This window comes from Syngnathus scovelli, chromosome 16 (assembly GCF_024217435.2).
Source record: "Syngnathus scovelli strain Florida chromosome 16, RoL_Ssco_1.2, whole genome shotgun sequence".
Classification (NCBI taxonomy): Eukaryota; Metazoa; Chordata; class Actinopteri; order Syngnathiformes; family Syngnathidae; genus Syngnathus; species Syngnathus scovelli.
Window position 1 is genome coordinate 3,050,158 of NC_090862.1, and position 17,123 is coordinate 3,067,280.

The 17,123-nt window shown below is 42.6% G+C and overlaps 1 protein-coding gene across 4 annotated transcripts; it reads right to left on the reverse strand.

The window, feature by feature from the left end:
* Positions 1-128: 128 nt before the first annotated feature.
* tcf20 (transcription factor 20) lies at positions 129-13,106 on the reverse strand. 4 transcript variants are annotated; one of them, XR_007486846.2, is made up of 7 exons: positions 12,507-12,968; positions 2,907-10,788; positions 2,740-2,833; positions 2,508-2,557; positions 2,135-2,190; positions 1,163-1,504; positions 129-851 (listed from the first exon to the last, which is right to left on the reverse strand). XR_007486846.2 is itself a non-coding variant. In XM_049745907.2 (6 exons), exons 2-6 carry the CDS (start codon positions 9,774-9,776, stop codon positions 1,477-1,479), a joined length of 7,098 nt encoding a protein of 2,365 aa, XP_049601864.1. In that variant the 5' UTR covers positions 9,777-10,788; positions 12,980-13,106; the 3' UTR covers positions 129-1,476. The 4 variants fall into 4 exon arrangements, 3 of the variants coding, with proteins under 3 accessions (XP_049601864.1, XP_049601863.1, XP_049601865.1); XM_049745907.2 differs by lacking the exon at positions 12,507-12,968 and adding an exon at positions 12,980-13,106 and having other exon boundaries at positions 129-1,504; XM_049745906.2 differs by having other exon boundaries at positions 129-1,504.
* Positions 13,107-17,123: the final 4,017 nt, after the last annotated feature.

Consider the following 17,123-nt stretch of genomic DNA (forward strand, 5'->3'; position numbering starts at 1 on the left):
TAAATATAACACGGAAACAGAAGCTCGGAACATTCGGAGATTCTCGCACCCCTTTCCAAATATTTAAAAATAACAATTGTGCATGGATATTCCCTAGAATCGAATAAAACATATTCCAGGAAAAAGAGCATAGTTGAAGCATTTAAGTGTATTCATAATTCATATACATATTGACAATTTTTTTTGTGATACATGGTTCTGATAGTGTGACTGCCATCTTTTAGCTTTTTTTTTTCTTTTTTTAAACAAGAATAACAATAAAAAATGATCAGGACAACACCATGTACGACTTACAGTTTAAAATCGGATGGCAATTGCGTCTTTTGAATGGATTCTCAATCTCCTGCTGTGCTACCGTTGCAAAACGACTTGCTTGGTCCCCATTGGCCCGTGCAGCCAACTGGCCAATCACAAGCTTTCCGTCAGATCCTCATGTTGTTTAATTCCCGATTCCTATATAAGCGTCCAGCACACAGTTCCCCAACTCCGGACAAGTGCTCAAAGTCCTTCATCTTAGTCCCGCTCCACATGGCCTGGACATTGGTCCTTCGTTTAACCTTCTCCGTGCACATTAGGAACTTTTGTATTCCCAAAAATAAGACTGTGTCCATCTGATTTTTGCAGGAATACTTGCTGTACCGTAAAAAGCTCATGATGAAAAATAAGAACACTTTTCAAAAAGGACCAGAATGGTATAGCACTTTCTCTTTCTCATGCACACACACACGCACACACACGCACACACACTTACACTACATTGAAAGGCAACAAATGTCCGTTCTCCAAGGCAATAAATGTCTTTGTGGCAAACTCGACCCTGACATTCCAGGACATCAATTTGGCTCCTTCCTCTCCGGGAATGAAAGAAAGAAGGGGGGGAAAAAGCAGCCAATTAACGTTCTGACTGAATATTAAGTGAGATACATCCATTTCATCATCATGGGTAAATACTGTTGAGGATATAAAAATAAGAATGAGGGCTAAACTATGGATTCTTCATCTTGATACCATGAGATAAAATAGTATTTGCAAGAGAAAATCCCAATTTGTCTTTTCTCAGTTTGACACCCTGTTTTCTCCCAACAGGCTTCCTTAAATCTATCCCCAAAAAAATCCAGACAAAAAAAAAAAAAGTGATGATAAACAAGGATTTAACACTTACAGGGTTTCGTAAGGAAATCAAAGTAAGCCCAGAGAAGAAATTTGCTTCTTTTGTTCTCGACTGAAAAGTTCATTTGTTCCGCTGTCAATCCATTCCACTTTGACCTCCCTTAGTGTTTTCTTTTTAAAAGTTTTTCTCCTTCCGCTTTGTTCGTCTACGCTGCGTGTTTTTTTTTTTTTTTTGTCTTTCAAGTAAAAAAGCAATAATAGCGGCTTTTCTTTAAAGTCTTGAATGGAAATGATGCTGATTCACGTTGAAATTGTACATTCCCTTTTGTTGCTTGGCCTTGTGCAAGTCGTTTATCACAACAAGTCTCAACTCTTAGCTGACTCTTGTCCAAACCTGAACACAAGAAGAAAAAAACATTGCTGTACAAATATCACAGAATGTTTCATTTTGTTGCAAAACACAATTTCTATGGAAATCCCAAAAGGTGGTGTATGTCGCTGGAAAATATACCCCTGTTCCATTTTTTTTTTTCTTTCTGGCATGGGTTGCTGGTATCAAATTAAAAATGTGTGACTAAATACACTTACAAAAAAAAATAATGTAAACAAATCTGCCAGTTTGGATATCAGACATCCATGTGGCGCATTCAATTAAACACTGGTATAGATTTTAAAAAAAAGGACTTACAAATTGTAGTCGTTCGTCGGAACTGTGATTTCAAATGGATGTGATGATATAAAAAAAAAAAAAATGTGCCCAAGTAATTATGGCTTTAGATAAGAATAAGGAAGCGACAAAATGCTGGCTGCCTTGGCAACAGGTATTCATAGCTTCCCACCTGAAAGAGCAACCTTGACACCATAATAATCAAATCGCTACTTGGAGGTAAAAAATAAATAAAAATGACAAATGAAAGAATGATCCTGAATGCAAAAAATCAATAATAAAGGATTCCTTTGAGCAAGTTGTCGAACAACATGATGTTGAGGACAACTTACAGATTCCATGCTGAATAAGTCTCACCCTCTCTCAGACTGCTCCAGGTACACTGACTTGACGGGCCGGAGGTTCTGGGTAACCTGCAGGTGGGAACAGTTGATGAAAAAGTTCAATCAGTAAAAATGTGAAATAATATTGACTAGCTTGTCTTCCTCTCTCTCGACTAAAAAGCTAAAAGTCAGAGCAAGTTCTTATATTTTACATGATTATATTTTCTATTTAAAGTGCATTTTATAAATAGAGAAAAGATGAGAACATTTCAATATCTTTTAAAGGGAAAAATACTATATCTTGATAGATTTAAAAAATAGACATATCCAGACATAAAATATTCTTCATAATCCACAGCACTCATCTGAGATATCATTTAATATTAAAATTGCCTTTGCTGTTTTACCTTGTGCTTCGGACACCGCAGTGAGAAGTTATCTTCATTGAGGGAACAATCTGGAAGGGAGAAGAAAAAAATATGAAAACAAAACATGCTCAACTCATCTTTTAAGAATACCAGTTGTGTCTCTTAAAACTGACAGGTTTAGCAAAAATAACATTGAATAAAGTTACTAAAACTACCCTGAACATGATTAATTAATTAGATTTATTTTTGCCGAGTCAGGTTTTTTGCTCACCTGTTTCAATGGCACAAATATAATGATAACGACGTATACAGCCTTTACTGTAGCAACCCAGGGTGGAGCCGATCATCTCGCAGTATGAACAGCTCTGAGACACAAAAGCAGAAATGTTCATGAGCAAATTTAAATTGAAACAAATCACATGTGTTTACAGTACTTACTGTTTCCCTGGCACCATCTAGCGCCTCCTGCAGGCCGTAAAGTCTCCCATTGACAAGGTATACTCCACTGGTCCACACGATGCACGCCTCATGAACCCACAACTCTTCTGGGTCCATAGGCATCTGAGGCAACTGGGCGAGTTGCGCCAATGGTCCCAAGGAGTCCAAAGCTGGCGGCGGAGGTTGGAAGGGGAGTGAAGCCTTACTGTTGGATGGCACCATTCTGGGGGAGTCCTCACTGGATTTGTGCCTCCGTTTGAAACGTGGATGCGAGGTCAGTTTTCGGTGTTGTGGTCGTTGTTGGGCTTCCTCCGCCGGTTGCTCTGGTGGCTGGATGGGCAACTGCTGCTGCTCCGTGTCAAAGTCTGGCTCTCTTTTAAGTTCTGGAATCGGTATGATATCAAGGTTCAGGTCCCAGGATAAAGACGGGGTTTTATTGGCAGTGTAGGAAGAGGTAAGGGTACTAGACTCGCCAATCAGATCTTCTCTAAAAGCTAAGGGAGGAGGTCTTAATGTGGCGCAAAGAGATGCAAGGTTGGAATCCAAGTTTACGGTGCAGTTAGTTGTCGCCACGGGTCTGGGCAACGGAACATGTTTTTGTAAGTTCTGCAAAGTATCTAAAGCATTTGAGAGAATTTGTGGATTTGGTCCAGTTTTGGTTGCGGTCGTATGACATTGTCTAACCTGGGGTTGGTTTTTGGGGAGCTTTGCGGCATATTCGCCGGGATAGTATGGACCGTAAAGATCTCCGAGGTGTTTGTAGTTGGCCCATTTTTGACAGAGACAGCAAAGCTGGCGGCCGGAGTGTTTGGATTCTGTAACAGCAGGTCCAGAAACAACATAGCCAGATGACGGAAGTGCTTTTCCTGACTGAAGAGTGGTTTCCACCTGGTCCGTCTCCCTGGCTTCCGATTCTCTTTTTGAGAACTGTGAGTAAAGAGTTGAGGTTGGTAGAGAATCAGTTGCACTTCCACCTGTTTTCCCTCCGATCGTACTACGCTCTCCTTTCGATTTGTCATCCTCAGCGTTTACGATCGTGCAGACTGACCCGATCTCTGGTATTTTGTTCTCCACGTGAATGTGTGGAATAAACAGGCCTTTGAGATTTGGATCCAGGAACCCTCGATTTACGCTGTTAGAGCCTTTTGCCCCTAGTGGCGTTTCTGGGTTATCTCTAGCGGCTGATTGTGATGACGGTGCACCTCCTCTTCTCATTCTTTGACGTCCTCTTCTTTCCGGTGAGCCGTCTTCGTCTTTCATACCTTTGCGCCGCCGTCTCACGGGTTTGACTTCGATCTCAGGTTGAATCGGCTCGCTGTCGACATCCACTTTTATTTCCTGTGTTAAAATGGGTGGCATCAGAGGAGGAGTGCTTTTGTTTTCCAAGATGGAGGTGGCTGTGCTGGTTGTGGTTTGAACTGTGTCTGGTATTGTAAGGGCATCTGGAACGGGAGTTGGTGGCGGCTGAGAATTCTGATTCATGGTCTGGGCTTGAGTCTGGACCTGTGGTTGGCCTTGGTTTTGGACACGTTTCTGTTTATTGACACTTCCAACGGGTCTGCCCTTCTTTTTGCCAGATGGAAAATAGCCTTTAGGCACAGCGTTGTCTGGAGTCTTACAATCTTGTGTCGACAGATTTGGCCGAGGAGAAGACATCTGGTGTCTGCTCAGAACATGGCCTTGAGACTGGCTATGATGGGGCGAGGTAGCTCTATAGTAATCACCGCCAGCGTAATCATCAAATCCCATGCCAGATTCTTGAAGTTTCTGTCGAAGAAGGTGAGCAGCAGATTGTTCTCCTCTTCTTGTCTCAAGCTGTTGGTAAGTATTAGTGAAATGTTGAATGTCCGACAGGGCAGATGAAGACGGAGGCGGAGAACCCTGGACTGGACGTGGAAGTGGTGGAGGAGGGGGTAACGGTCCGAGCAGTGCAAAGTCCTCCTTGTCACCAGACGCTGACACCACAGCAGCTCCTAAGCCAAAGTCAAAGTCTTTTTGTTTATGAGTTTGTGTTTGCGGATTGCATGTGTATCCAGACAGTGGCAACGGGCCAGTCTCATCTACACCTCTGAAGGGCATCATGTCATTCAGTGAGTGAGTGTCTTCAATATAACCATCATCTCCTCCTGCAACTCTTGGAAAATTGATCATGTCTTGGTCCTGTGGGTCACTAAACGGTGGGATTGTTGCATTCGTAAAGCCCGGGTAATGATTCGTTCCATCATCAACATGGCCAGCAGGCTTTGAAACACTCGGTGATATTTTCTGAACGATTGCCTCTAGTTTCAAACCACGTCCTTTCTTTGGAGGCAAGGCTTTTGTAATTCCACTTGATGGAGAAAGAGATTTAGGAAAGGTATTCTCACCGGGCAAAGGGGAAGAGAGGCGAGGCATATCCGAAGAGGAGGATTCGTCATCGTTGCGGTGGTTTGATTCTGCGGCGTTTGAATTGGTGGCAGCTCTCTGTTGAGATGGATCTTGCAGTAACCTTTTGGCAGGAATGGGAGAGATGAAAGAACGAACTCTCCTTCTCAATATGAGAGGATTTGTCTCTCCAGGACCTCCAGATTTAGTTTGGCGCTGCACCTGTGGTTGAGTAGAACTTAGGTCCGTTTGAGGTTTAGATGAGTTACATGGAGGAAGGCAGGGTCGTTTAGTTTCCTCAAGGTCGGCCGGAGCCTTCGAAGGAGTGCCTTGTGGACCTGCAGGAACAGATGATGGTGGAGGAAGTCCTTGTGTCCTGTAGCAGGAATCAGTTTCAGTCATTCTAACAGCATCTCTGCCTGGGGGTGTGGACTCCCACATCTTCATGTCGTAAAACCCGCTTTGTTGATGTAGCAATGTTTTGGTTGCATGTTGATCACTATGAACGTCTGCTTGAGGGACCATCATCTGCCTGTGCTCCGATTGGCTGACTTTATGTCGTCCTGGGGAAGAAACGGGCAACATCATCATGTCCTTAGCAGATCTATTCATCGCTTTCACCCAGTCGTTTAGTTCATGTGGATGCTGGAAAGGTCCACGAGGATGAGGGTACATTTGAAGCTTGTTTGTAGTTGGAGCCTGGGGCGATAAATTATGGTATGGATGATGGGAAGGAAAATGAGAGTGTCCGCGAGGTATATTGCTTTCTCTTGCCTCTCCGAAGCGATAACCTGGGAAATTGTTGGCGTTGCTGGTTGCTAAATCCACACCGTGAAGATACGACTGATGTCTTGATGGTGATGATAAAGGATTTGTGGTCAGAGAATGGGGGGGCAGGTGCCTGTAAGGGTCAGAATTAAGCACAATGGACGAATGCGCATATTTGGACGAATATTCCATATCGCTCTCACTTGTTCCACTACTGCCATGACAGTCGGGATTGGGACCAATCTCTTTGGGCGCCGTTTCGATTTTTAACACTTTTTTCTCTAAAATGTCCTTTTTACTCAGGTCAGTGGCTGATGCTGGAGAAGAAAATGGCTGCTGAATCACACTCTGGTTTTTCTCTCGCTCCCTGCTACTTTCCCTGTCCCTCTCTGGTGTGCCCCGTCGATTTGGTGACACATCACAGATGACGGAGCGCCGTTCTGATTTCTGAGAATCCGCTTGACCGGAACACCCTTTGAGCGGCTCGGGTTCTTGCAAAAGGAGCTCTTGTACAGCAGAAGATGAAGCAGACATATTGGGTAATGGTTTTCTTTGTGGAAGAGAATAGTCGGCTAAATTGATATGTTTTGGTTGGATTGGCTGTGCATCAGAGTCTCGTGGTAAATGATCTTCAGACAAATCCATTTCTTTTTTTGGAGTATTTTGCAGTATCTTGGGATTGGAAACATCCGTCTTAATTGAAGATTGAAGACCTGCTGCAAAATTGCTTTTACTTCCAAGTCGATGATTCGGATGTTGGGGCTTTCCACTAGTGCCCATTAGGGACAAATTATCAGTGGCTCCACCTTCCATCATCCTGGTGTTTTCTGTCATAGCGTATGGGTATCTCGTTTGAAACTGTTGTTGAACTTGGAGATGTGCAGGAAACGCCTGTTCTGGTCTTCCGTAACGTCGATCTAAATTATAGCCCTGAAGAACCTCTTGTAAGAGACTAGGGAATTGTTGGATTTGAGAAATGTCCTCTTGACCTTTCGTTGCTTGGCCTTTCTTCCCGAATGCCTCCGTTAGAGAACTTGATTCTTTTGAATGCTCGGTACCATAAACAGAGTGCGATTGTTGATAGTTTCTGGAACTTGATTCCATTACACTTGCTGGGCCAGTCCTTCCTTTCTTCATCATTGACAAATCAGAGCCATATGTTGACTCTACAAAACCATACTTGTGAGATCCAAACTGGTTGAGATTGTGGGCCTGTTCAATATTTGATTTTGGATGCTGGGTGGAATATCGACTTAAGTCGGTACCTTCCTCTCCATTATTATTCATTGATTCTTTCAAATAGGATTGCTTCTCCTTCAAACAGGTGTCTTGAGGTTGCTTGCTTTTTTCAACCTGACTTCCTTCTGAACGAGCAGAAACAATCACACCAACGCTTAGCTGTTCCTCAGACGCGGGTTTTTGCTCATTCTCGTCATGTGCCGTAGAAGCGGTGTGCAGCAAATTTTCTTTGTCCTGTCCATGCTTTGTGCTGATTTCTCCATCTCGAACCATTTGGCTATTACCCTTTTCCATTTTCTCAACCCCGTCTTCGTGTTCGATTTTGATCTGTTCGTTTTTTATTTCCACGCTCTTTTTATGGCCACCTTTTGAGTTACTATTTAATAAACCGGGATGTGAGACACGGTTCGGTTGGGCGGGAGGAATAATACAAGAGGTGGATGAGGAACTAGGAGATTTTGAAAGTGAATTTGGGTCAGCATCTGACGACTGACACTCAGTCGGAGATGCTAAAGTGGAAGCGTTGCGAGCGTTTCCTTTTGAGACGATTTCTTTTGGTGATGACTTACAAATCAATGTTTTAGCATTTAATGCTTTTCCAGGTGGTGGCTGGGTTTGACCGTGAGGGGGATGATAAAAAATCGGTTCCGATCCGCTGCTCGCACCACTCATCCGCCTCACTCTTGTATGTGAGCCCTCTATTAAATGATCCTCTTGCTCTATCTTGGTCTCAGCTGACAGATAGGAAGAGTCTTCATTGGCAACAGTTTCTAAAGCAGCACTTTCAGCAATTCCTAGAACAGATCCATCTTTACCTGTGCCGGTACTTGACCCTGCACTTGCATTTCTACTCCTTGGTTGCAATGGGGGAACACTGTGTGTTGCTTGTTGGACCGGTCCACCATCTTTGCCCTTCTTCTGCGACAGCACATTGTCAGTCCGAAGCATGTGTTGAATAGTGTTTGGTAAATTAGCTACCTGGGAGCTCAAGGCGTTTAGACTATTTAGTCCTGTATCGTGCATTTTCCCAACAGGGGGCGATGAATAAACAGATGGGCTTTCCTCTCGGGGCACTGAACCAAGAACGGTTTTGTTGCAGCTTGTTGGCGGGACGCTGTTGACTCCAACAGTACTGATGTTATGAGCTTTGTGACCGCCACTGCTACCACAACTACTGATGCTACTGTTTGAGTTGGGCGTTGGACTTAACTGTGACGCAGCTCGGATTAATCGATGATCATGACTGCTGGTATGGACAGTGGACGAAGGGTGGGAAGGACCAGAGGGGTTGATGTAGGTTTCGGAAACACCCATCAAAGGGGAAGGTGTGGAGCTACAGCTGGGGGAGTGTACTGCTGAGGCAGCTGGGGACGGGTTTGAAATCGGGCTGAGGTTTTGGTTCATCTGACTTTGCTGAGAATGCAGTGGGGATTTGGCTATTTCTTGAGATGTTGAAGGTGGCATAGAGCCTTGGTGATGTTTACCGTATACTGAGCCAGGAGTTGGGCCTTGGTGTTGCGTCTTCACAGGGTTGTCATAGCCCACCCCTAAATTGTGCTGTGTGTTACAATGCTGCAGTGTGCCTTCCTTGTGAAGTGTTTGCATCTGTGAAATATACCCAGCGTAGTTTGATGCGTGGTACCTCTGCTGAACACCCTCCACTGCTCCCGTATTGTTATCACCAGCTGAACCAGAGGCAGAGTTTGCACTTGAGTTGACACTGTGAGAACTGTTGACTTTGGGATCAAAAGTAGCGTTGGCAGTCCCATCAACATATCTCTGCGGAGGGGGGCTGTACATTCCCGATGACCCCGTGGACGCGCCAGCCTGCGGGGAGTACTGTGGGTATTGAGGGGTCAGTCTATGCCCAGAGCTTGGGTAACTCCGATGCTGCAGTCCATGGTGGACCGGAGAGAACGTTTGCCCGTGTTGGCGGCTCAGAGAAGCTGGCATGGCCTGCATTGCAGCGTTCTGGCTCATGTTGTATTGATGAGGAGAGAATGCTCCAGATCCTCCACCTGACCCAGTGCCGGGCCCATAATCGACTGAATATTGTGACATGATCCCAGATGATAATACAGATCCAGCGCCAGAATGTCTGTACTGGGGAGGTATGTGTCCATCAATATTAGGGTAAGCGAATCCTGCTCCGTAGACCAGACCTCTTCGAGCTTTGTCCTTCCCGGCCAATGAAAAATAATAATCCATTGTCTCCTTCCTGTAAGGGTTGTTACTGCTGCTGTGAAGGTTACCCTGCGTGGGCGGCGGTTCTACAATGCCTCTGTTTCGAGCATTGTAAGCGAGCATGGGGCTGGCTTGATTGGAGTGCGGATGGCCTCGATGTAGGCTCTGCTGTTGCATCGCTGCATAATCTTCTGTCATCCTTGGGGAGACCTGGGGGTCTGCAGTTTGTGGGGGATATGGAGGTCCACCTCCACCCCTCATGCTAAAGCCCGGCGGGAGAGAATGGGGGGTGGGGCTGTTAGAAAAATTCTGCATGTTTTTCCTTTTTTACTTAAAGAAACACAACACTGGTGTCTGTGGAAAAATGCCACCCGCATCTGAGTGAAGGGCTGAAAGCAGGTACCATGGAGGCAGAAGAGAGCAGAATTTTTTTTTTTAAATTAAATGCTTTGTTGAATCCACTAGAACACTGAATCACTGGGAATATAAGTGCCCAACAGATGATGGTTGTATCAAAAAAGTAAAAATGTTCTCACTTCAACGTGGCATTGTTTGTTTCCACATTAAAAGGCTCACATCACAGTGGGTTTTAAAATGTTATGTCGTTATTCCTTAGCAGTTTGGCATCAAGAATATGATATGGACGGCTAACACGTCACTACGTAAGGCAACTTCAAAAGTCTCACTTGCAGATGCTGTACCACAACAGCTTGGGTAAACATAGCTGTTTTAGGATAAAGGTGATGGAAAGATAAAATTGCAATTGCGCCAAAAATATTTGTTCCATTGAGACGGAATTCTGACAAGATTTTTTTTTCTTTCTTCTTCTATTAATATGTGTAATTTTGCCAGGAGGTGAACCAAAAACGTCTTGGTGGATTGGAGTCAAAAAGATTTGAAAAGAGACTTTTACAAAACACTTTCCAGAACTCCATTGATATGCTCATCCACTCTTAGATGCCTGTGTCTACCTCCTTTGTCTTTCTTGGTCATTCTCATTTAATATCATTTGGCTTTTTTTGTCTATCGCTGCATGTATTCATCTGGGTTATAAGTCTTTGGTCCCTCTTATTTCATTATTTCTGGGCATAGATTCCTCTTGATGCTCTCCTGGTACTTCAGCATTTAGCCGTCTTACCTTTGTTATTGTCTGTCAACCATCATTTAATTCTACCCAGCTCCATGGCAACTTATTTCCCAAAAGAAAGGTAATCCATTTATTCCACTTCAAGTTCAGTCCTTTCAAACTCCAGTTGTCGTTTGTTCCTCAGTAACTCCATGCAGATGAATTCATTTTCCAGCAGCTGCTGACCAGAAGATTAGAAGTCTGTAGATACAAAGGATAAATATCAAAGTCAGCATGTGAGGGACATAACATAATATATGAGAACTAATGCACGTTTAAACGTTAGCATACCATGAACATTAAATTATTATATTATATTAATGATTTAAATCATGTAAGCAATACATGTCAAAATTTTAATGTAATATATTCAGTATTTTATTTTGCAAATATGAACAGGATTAGAATAATTTTGCCTAAGAGTAAACGAAAACACAAGCAGTATACGCTTATGACAAACATAAACACAAACCAGCCACATTATAATTATTACCACTTACATAGAATGGTCCTTCATTACCAAAGCTAACAATGCTGAGTTTTGATTGACACTGTCAGATAATTATTAATTAAGCAACTCCTCTGTGTGTATGCAGTATAAACATAAGATTAGATACAAGATGTGTACACATTTTATCAAATAAATATATAGAAAGAATTTACTCCACCTTTGTAGACATTTAGGAGAATTAAGATTTTTCTCATGGACTTTGACAGTATTTACAGGAATTGGAACATAAAGGCATTTTCCATTGACTGATAAAGAGGTTTGGTGAGCAGCAGGAGCAAGCAACTATGGATAAAAAGTAACATTCATCATCATATAATACTGCCACCATTGCAACTGCTAAAATAAACAACTTCATGACTTCAGGCCTCATTATGGTGTCACTAAATGTAAACTTTATTGTGTGTTAACTTCTTTTAATTATAATGGCTCACAACTTGTGGGATTGCACCTTTTTTATGGGGCCAGGCCCCATAATTGCCTCAAGTGTCAAGCTTGCATTGTCTCTTTTTTTTTAACCAACACAATGCTTAATTGCCCTTTAACACATTTGCACAATTGTGTTTTTGTAAAGTACACCATTAAGCAACTCATTGTAATTACACTATTAATGTAAGTGACACCATTTCCCTGACTGTCACTTTCTTTAACAATACATTGCAAATGAGTAAACACAAATAACCCAGTGATGAGCAGATACAGGAAAAACAAACACTGCCTGTATCGGGCAGTTGTGCCTTCAAGCATGCCACTGGAGTCTGATTTAGAGAAAAATCTGTGCAGTTGGAGGGATTCCATTGATCTCCACCCTTGTATCTTGAGTACTAATTAATCACAGTAGCTCACTGAGCACGACCAACAAATAAAAAATAAAAAAAACACCCTGTTGTAATGTCAGCCAGACATGACAAGCATGTCAGTAACAACATAAGCTTTTGCACTGCTGCACCACTTTTGGGCCAAACATTATGCTGTTTTTTTTAGCAGCTGCATTAGCCAAAGAGAGGCTTTACGCATTCCAATTAGCTTAGTCGTGCTGCCTTTTTAGCTTGGTAAGGTTAGCTTATACCCTGCCAATTGGGAGCTAGCAATGCTACAAGCTGTGGTTAGCATCTTAGCAAGACAGCTAATTAGGGTTGATTACGCTCTTGCGCGTTATTTGGGAGCGTACACACAACGATAGCTACGGCAGGCTAAAATGCTGCGTTTGGCTAAAAAACATGGGTGATTGGGTGCAGATGTTTCTCCTCTCACAATTCAGCGGTGCTGTAATAAACTGTTTTAGCTAGTGTTTATGGAGAAAACGAGCAAAAAGACGCGACGTGAGATAATTAGCATCACTCTCCTTGGCGTTTTACAAGAGCTAACGTTGGTCGGGGAAAGCTAGCTAACACCTTCCACACATACTTACCTGAAAACGTAGCAATACGAGGCCCAGTTTGGAGTGAAGGGCTCCTTTTGACAATCCCGCTGTTGTGGCAGGAAACCCCCAGTCTGTCTTGAGTCGAACGCTACGCCGCTTTTTTCCCCCTCAGACGTTTTGGGTCTAGGAAACCCCGACCATCGGCGACCAATTTCTCGGGGGGGGAGTGAGCCGTCACGACAGTCGGATCCCGGGCCTCTCCTCCGATTTGCCCCCTCTTTTTTCCCTTTTGTCCTCACCTCCAGAAATGATGAGAGCGGGGCACAATCAGGGTGCCTGTGGGTCCCGTCAGCGGTGAGGTCCACACACACCCGCCCCCCTCTCCCTCTCTCCCTCTTTTCACACACCGCTGAGGTGATTGCACCTATCTTCAACTAAAAAAAAAATGAATCACAGAAGCCTCTGGATGGTCTTCCGAAGCGTCTAACGTCACTTTGCGTCCCTGAAATGCATTTACATACCTTCCATCACATGCTGATTTCCCTCCAAGACTATTTTTTTTCTTGCAACAGAGACTGCCTTGACTCTCGCACACAAAACACACACATTCCCTGCACCCCCTCCCCTCATCTTCCACATCACATCCCTCCATGTCTTTTGTTATTGCTCAGATGTTCCTCTATTTCTACCATTAAAAAAATAGATTATTTGGACTAAGTGCGTCTTGTTTTCATCTATTGTGTTATTTTTCTCCTTTGTCCAGTCTACAATAGATACAAGATTGTAAGATGTTGTTTTGGTTACTATGTTTTATTAATGCTGGAACACAGACCTATTCTACTAAAAGCAGCTTTTGTTTTAATTGGACCTTAATCTTTAATGAATTTTGATACAACATAATGGACATCATAATTAATAAATTAGTTGCAATTTTGCTGGCACTCAAAACATTATGCAAGAGATTTTCTTGTTCATTTATAAATAATAACTTAATGATTTTAGTATTTACATGTCAAATGCTCTTCCAGAGAAACCTACCTGCTTGATTTTTTTATTTAATTTTAAATAAAAAAATAATGATTTAATTAATTACAACAGTTTAAGGTAGCCAATCACAGGCCACATACAAAAACTCTATTTATTTATTTATTTATTTATTTATTTATTTATTTATTTGTAGTTATCTATCTGAAAATGTAATTCTGTCAAATGCCCTTGTGGGGGAATCTGTGCATCTTAAAAGAGTTGGGTTATAATATCATCATTGTTAATGGCATTTTATTTTTTCCTAAAGCAGATTTGATGTCTGACACTTTGAAAACTCTCTACACACTGCACCATGGAACATGCAAACCACATATACATTTACAAATCCAACAATCAAACAGGAAACGGTCGTTTAAACAATTAACCTTCCGAGGGTCACTTAACCTCTCATTCAAGGCTGAATTCCCTCTTCCTAACAACAGTTCAATGCGTTTCTTTCACTTGCAGACAGACGTCTATTTCTATCATAGTTGCCATAGCAACTGCAGCGCAGTGCTTTAACTGTGGATAATTTTTAGGCAACCGACATTTGCAGCTCACATGCACATTTTAATACACACCCACCATTTATCTAGAATCCTGCAAGCAAACAAAATGTGTGCAACATGTGGTGATGCACTTGTTGTGAGAGCAAGCTGAAAGAGAAAAAGCTGAGAACCAAAGATGCGCCGTGCATTGATACGCCGAACCAGTAAGTCGGCCAGCCAGGCCTATCCAATCAACAGCAATGCCTGCTGGGATACAAAGAGTCACTCCATCACCGGCAAGGTCACAAAAAATGATCAAATACAATGGCGCTAGTTTCTGTTTTGTTTTTAATAGAGGAAATAGGCCAAGGCTAGTCCATTAATGATCTTGTTTTTTAGCTAAGTGTCTACTTGAAATGTCACCTTTACTTGCATTCTTTTGCATCAAGTGGATGGAATAGCTTTAAGTGAATTCATTGTGGTGAAAACAAAATGAGTTTTTGTGCATAATGCTGGTTTGCTGTTCAGCAGCTTTGTGACACATTTGAATGGGAATTTTGTGCAAGAGAGCCCTCCCACAGGAGGACAACAAAAGAGCAGTATATGGTTATTTTTATAGTTTGCTTCCAACTGCTTGTGGTTGAAGAGTGGATTTTTTTCTATTTACATAAGAGCAAAAAAAATAAAATGTTCTGTACTTTTTAATGTCAGTCAAAGAAACACAACCTTCAACACTGCAGCTCGTCCCTTTCTCTATACTTTTATGTTATTAGAATGAACAACTTGCCACTAAGCAGATGTTCTAGCAGTTTCCTTGACGACCACCTGAAGTCAAATGACTTAGCAACGGGTACACAGACAAGCCACTTCCATTATTCCACTAATTTCAAAAAACACAAGCTGTATTTATTCTGTCTCTATAATATTTTTGGGATTGTTTTTATTTTGCTCGTACAGCAGCACTGTCTGCATAAAAGGCAGCAGTGCTTATAATGTTATGTACAAAATCACAATAAAATAATTAAAAATGATAATTAGAGGTATGTCTATACATGGAAATTTTACTGACAAAAATCCAATAAAGTATATAATCAAGACAAATTATAGTGACATTTTCTTGGGCGTTAAATTCCAGCGAATGCGGTTTTAATATCAGTAACCAACAGGGGGCGCATTCACCTAATGTGCCAGCAGCTCAGCAACGCTTAGATTATTTCAGTACACGTTGGCTACCAGCAGGGGGCAGTCTCGCCTAATTTCTCCTCGCTTTTTCAACTAGCAGACCAAGGCTGTCTTTCTGCCACACTCGCCTCGTATCCTAGCAACCACAGAACCCTGCCTCCAATCACTACGGATACCGGGAGGGATGGAGGGAGGGTGTGAAAGAGTCAAAGGAGGAGGAGGCGGAGAAGAGGTTGGTGAGCTATCAGCATCCAATGCAGCAAACCTGAAAAGATGAGTGCCAGGTAACCATTAAAACGAGGTTCCTGTTGCGGTGGCTCAGGGTTGGAGGATTGATCCATGGAACCGAGGCTCTAAGGGACAGATTGAAATCATATTTCAAATCAGTGGTGATAGAAAGTGGAGGGAAAAAATGAGTTATTGCCCTATTAAAATACTTTGTCTTATGGGCTCCACAGCTCATACCCCGCCTCTCCTCGTAAGTCAGTCTATCCTTTCTTTCACAGTTATCCAAATCATTTCAATTATCATTACCTTTTTTATTTATATGTAAAAAAAAAATCACAGTTTTGTCCTTGTGACTTTTCCATTACAGGTTCTGACTGGATTCTACCCTGGCATCTCTTGACCTCCGTCACTTTTCTATTACACCAAAGCAATTGGGGCGGGATTAGGGCAGGATCAAGTGAACTATGCTAGCCTTGTAGCGTGAGGGGTCCTGCCACAGATTTCACGAGTGACAGCCATTGGTTTTGCAGGGATTCCAAATATGAATTGTGGTAAAAAAGTTTGTTTTAGGAGTAAGGAAGATGGAGATCAAGCATAATTGTGACCATGTCGTGCAAATTAGCCCACACACGCTTACAGTTGAAGCATTTCACACATTTCTCATGCAATGTGGCGCTGACCTCAGACCCGGGATGCTGTCGTCGTCCTCCTCCTCCCCCAACTCCCACGGTAGCTGTCATGTGAGGATACGCAACAGCGATACACGAGTGACAGGGTTTTGTCGGCAACACTGAGCTGCCATCAATGTCAGGTGGATTCACAAAAGTGAAAGCTGACAGCAGCTTGTGTTGAATCTTACATAAAAGCCTTGATGATGTCTGAGATTTGTACCAATGCATAATAGAATCTGAATATATCCTTAAGTGTGAGTCTACAGAAAAACGCTTGCTGCTGTTGCCAGGGCAACCATCTTCCTCTACTGTCTACGTTAACCCTTTCTCCCTCAACACATCCCTTTCACATTCTGTCTTTTATCATCGCCACATTCTCACACTTTGCTGATGTCCTCTCACTCCATCTGTCGGTTTCTTTACGGCCATGTATCCCTCTGCTCCATCCTTGGAAAAAAAAGTTGAGCTGTTTGCTCTTAATATTTGATTATTCAACTCTCTCGTCCATCCTCACACCTGCCATTTTGTCTGCATTGTTAGCACTGACTCATTCCGTGTTAAAGAACAGACAATTTGCGCCGTCCGGTGTTAGCTAACGGGAATTTTAGGTGTTATCGAGGATGTGCTGCTTTGATACGCAAATTATGTTAAAGAATAAAAATTGTGAGTGTGAAAACGCAAAGACGAGAGGTATTATTTGTGAGGAGGACCACGCAAAACAACAACTGACTTTCTATGAGACAACAAACTTTTGGATCAAGTGGAGTCCGTTCAGACAGATGATCCATCAATAATGCATTAAATTAGCTTATTAAAGTTGATACTTTTTATTGTTAGCATCATTTTTTTCAAAGCAGTTCATTGTCCTCCCATTTTTTTTTTTCCTTTCCCAGGAGCCTTTCCCATTTCCAACAGCAAGAAGCTGCTGAAGGGCGACGGAGTGCGCCAGAAGCTGCAGGACTGGGAGCTCACCAGGCCGCTCCTGGCTAACAACAATTTGAACAACAACAAAGTGCTGCTCCAGGCTCAAGTTGAACTGCTTGGATGCTTAGCTGAGCCCTAAAGATATG